This window comes from Pinus tabuliformis, chromosome J (assembly GCF_031772625.1).
Source record: "Pinus tabuliformis cultivar Carrire ecotype Pingquan chromosome J, CPIR1, whole genome shotgun sequence".
NCBI lineage: Eukaryota > Viridiplantae > Streptophyta > Pinopsida > Pinales > Pinaceae > Pinus > Pinus tabuliformis.
The window spans coordinates 708,000,075-708,003,583 of NC_142295.1; the positions used below are offsets into that span (position 1 = coordinate 708,000,075).

Here is a 3,509-nt window from a genome sequence, read left to right on the forward strand (position 1 = left end):
AACATAAATCAGCCTGCATTGGCTAATAACACCCAGAAATAATTATCCTCACTACTTTGTAATTATGTAAAAAATTAAATATCTAATAATAAAAGCGTGGTGTAAACCCTATATTTTTATATTTTTTTGTTCCTTCTCCCATATATTTTTTAAGAGATAAATCTATGTAATTATGTAGAAAATTAAATATCTAATAATAAAAGCGTGGTGTAAACCTTATATTTTTTTTTGTTCTTCTCCCATATATTTTTTAAGAGATAAATCTATGTAATTATGTAGAAAATTAAATATCTAATAATAAAAGCGTGGTGTAAACCCTATATTTTTTTGTTCCTTCTCCCATATATTTTTTAAGAGATAACTCCATGTAATTATGTAGAAAATTAAATATCTAATACCCTATATTTTTTTGTTCCTTCTCCCATATATATATTTTTTAAGAGATAACTCCATGTAATTATGTAGAAAATTAAATATCTAATAATAAAAGCGTGGTGTAAACCCTATATTTTTTTGTTCCTTCTCCCATATATTTTTTAAGAGATAAATCTATGTGAAAACTATTAGAATGACACACATGTAAAAAGTCTAAAATTTCATTGGTGTAAACAAAATTCTAAATTTGATGTTTTGTAAACAACATAACTATCCGTACTCAGAAGCACATAATTGAAGGCGTGTTGTAAACAAAAATTTAAATTTGATGATGTGTTGTAAACATACTTCTCTCTTAGAAAGGTTTGTGTTGTAAACAAACTTCTTTCTTACAAAGGTTTGTGTTGTAAACAGACTCTTTTTTAGAAAGATTTGGTAAGATGAGGCAACCTCATTATATAACCTATATTAAATCATGGCTTCAAAAAATTTTGGTCCTTATTTTTAGCAGGGGGCAGAGAGGAGGAGATGTGGAGGAGATGTGTGGTTGAAAATAATAATAATATTATTATTATTATATAATTTAAATCTATCTTAACATGGGTAATATTGACTTACACTAAAAATATAAAATCTTTTGGCTTCATCCAGATTCAATGTAATTTAAGACGTGAGTAATGTAATTAGATTAAGTTTGGCTTCATCCATCTGACAGATTCAATGTAATTTAAGACCCGACAGATTCAATGTAATTTAAGACCTGAGTAATGTAGTTAGATTAAGAATCATTCGTTTATGTGATATGAAGTAAAGAAGAAATCCAATACCAAAAGCTTATCCTACAGAAAATTCTCCAACAAAATGCTGACAGTAATGGCTCTGATGCAACCTTATATTTTATCTAAATTAAATTAAAAATAGTAAAACTATGTCTGATAGCCTGACTTGCCCATTTTCAAATATGAGCAGGTAGAAAAAAGTTTGAATGGGCGTTAAGGAGTAAACAAGTACATACAAATTTCAAAAGCGGCCACAATATCCCCACTCGGTCTCCTGAGCATTCACAGGAGGCTTCTATTCTTCTAACAGCAGTTTGATTAAATTCCTCAAATAGACTCGAATCTTATTTTTTTTAAATAGAAAAAGGGAAAATACGAAAAAGAGAGAATAAGGCAGAGTTCGAATCTCTGCAAATCGCTCTCGTTGATACAGAGAAGATGTCAAAACCCTTCGTCAAACCTTACCTAAAGAAAATTGAACAGCAATTAAGAAGATTTATCTCGACTGCCAAAAGCACCGCCATCAAGCGCTTCCGGTAATCGCATTCTTGATATACTTCTGATCTCGCGGTCCACCACGGTCACCTGAACAGAACTCGTCCTCTTTCGAACCCTCATTGGGCGGAACGCTGAAATGCCAGAGGCGGCCTTCGAATTCCACTAAATTGTTCTCGCACAGGAATGCCTTTGAATACTTCTCTTCCACCGGCCGATCCACGTCATGCACAAAGATATCCGTGTTCCCCTCTTTCTTCCTGTTTCGCGCCATGACGCCCGCGCTGTAGATGGCCGTCATACGACCGGGGGCTTCCGGGAAATAACCCCGGGGCGCATCGATCATGATGGCGTCCCATTCGGTGCTGTAAACCTCGGGCGGCAGGTTTCTGAGGGCGAGCTTGCACGCCGAGGTCTCCAGTTCGAGACTCTGCCCCGAGGGCCGGCATTCTCCAGAGCGCGCGTAGGCGAGGAGGTCGTCAGCCTGCGTGACTGCGGTGGAGTACTGGACATGGTAGGCTTTCAGGTCCGGGTGCTTCCTTGCGATCTGCGCAATCCAGTCCTCGTCTTCCTCGAGAAAAACAGTGCGGCCGCCATAGTTGAGCGTGGCCCAGAAAAGACTGTCGTAGCCGAGGCCGAAGACCAGGAAGTTGCAGGGGCTCCTGGCATCCAGCACACGCGCAGTGATGCTCAGCTCCCGGGGGGTTTGTTGCGGGGTTATGTTCGATGTGGCGTAGTGTATCAAAGCCTCAGCCACGGCCGACGGAAGTTTTGTGCAGGACGAGGGTGCGGAATCGGAGTCGGAGTCGGAGTCTGAGCCGCGGCAGGGGGCTTCATGGGATTCGATCCGCTGACCTTCGGCTATGACATCGTGGCTCACTGGTATGCTGGTGACGGGGTCAGAGGTGCTTCGCATAACCAGGATTAGGATAAAGATTACGAATAAACCGCCGATTATCAGCTTCAGGCCGATTGATTGCCTTCCTCTGCTGTGCCGGACTGTGGACTGGAGATATCCCATGTTGCTTCCTCCTCCTGCTGCCCCACTCCAATTTTGATTACCAGTTGGAATCCCTGGCACTATCGGTACATTACATTAACTATACACAATGGATATATCTATAAATATTTCAATTCAGATACGTACATCTGTATACCAACTCTATGACATTGAGGCTGTAACTGATCTATTGCTCCGTCAGAAACATTATATTTATTGATATTTATGCAGTTCTTGCAACTGCAGACTGGCTGTTTCAACCGCCCTTTTGATTATTGGAGTTGGTATGTTTGAAATGCCTTGGAAGCTAAGCACTGTCACTGTGATGGAGATGTCCCACCACCCTCTTGTATAACTTTGCTTCACCAAAACGCTGAAAACTTTACTAAATATCTAAGAAAGGGGTGGTCAGATGGTAAAGGGTTCATGTCAATGTTTTATGTATGTGGTTGGAAGAGTGATGATAATTTCTGGTTGGAAGAGACTTTGCTAAATAAATAATGAAAATGGGCGTTATTGTTTGATTTTATTGAAATTTAATTATTTTTAACGGCATGTTTAAATTCTCTTATGAATGAATTTAGGTTTGCGTGAATCATTAAAATAATCAAAATCAATTTTAGCGTGGAACTTTGATAATGAGGCGCGTGACTCCCACTATCGAAATAGTAATTAGAAAATACTTTTTAATTGTTTTTGTGAATTGATTAATTGCAGCGGTTACTCGATGTAATAGACCATGAAATTCCACACAAACAAAGGACAATGTTCCATTAGATTTATCTTCGTTGTAAGTTCTTTTATAAAGGTTACAAAACTGAAGGCTCCAAATCATGTGACCCTGTGATAATTGCTTTCAG

The 3,509-nt window shown here is 38.6% G+C and overlaps 1 protein-coding gene across 1 annotated transcript; it reads right to left on the bottom strand.

The window, feature by feature from the left end:
- Positions 1-1,240: 1,240 nt before the first annotated feature.
- GXM3 (glucuronoxylan 4-O-methyltransferase-like protein (DUF579)) lies at positions 1,241-3,017 on the bottom strand. Its single transcript, XM_089378356.1, has one exon. The coding sequence runs from the start codon at positions 2,668-2,670 to the stop codon at positions 1,678-1,680; it is 993 nt and encodes a 330-aa protein (XP_089234482.1). The 5' UTR covers positions 2,671-3,017; the 3' UTR covers positions 1,241-1,677.
- Between the last annotated feature and the right edge of the window lie 492 nt (positions 3,018-3,509).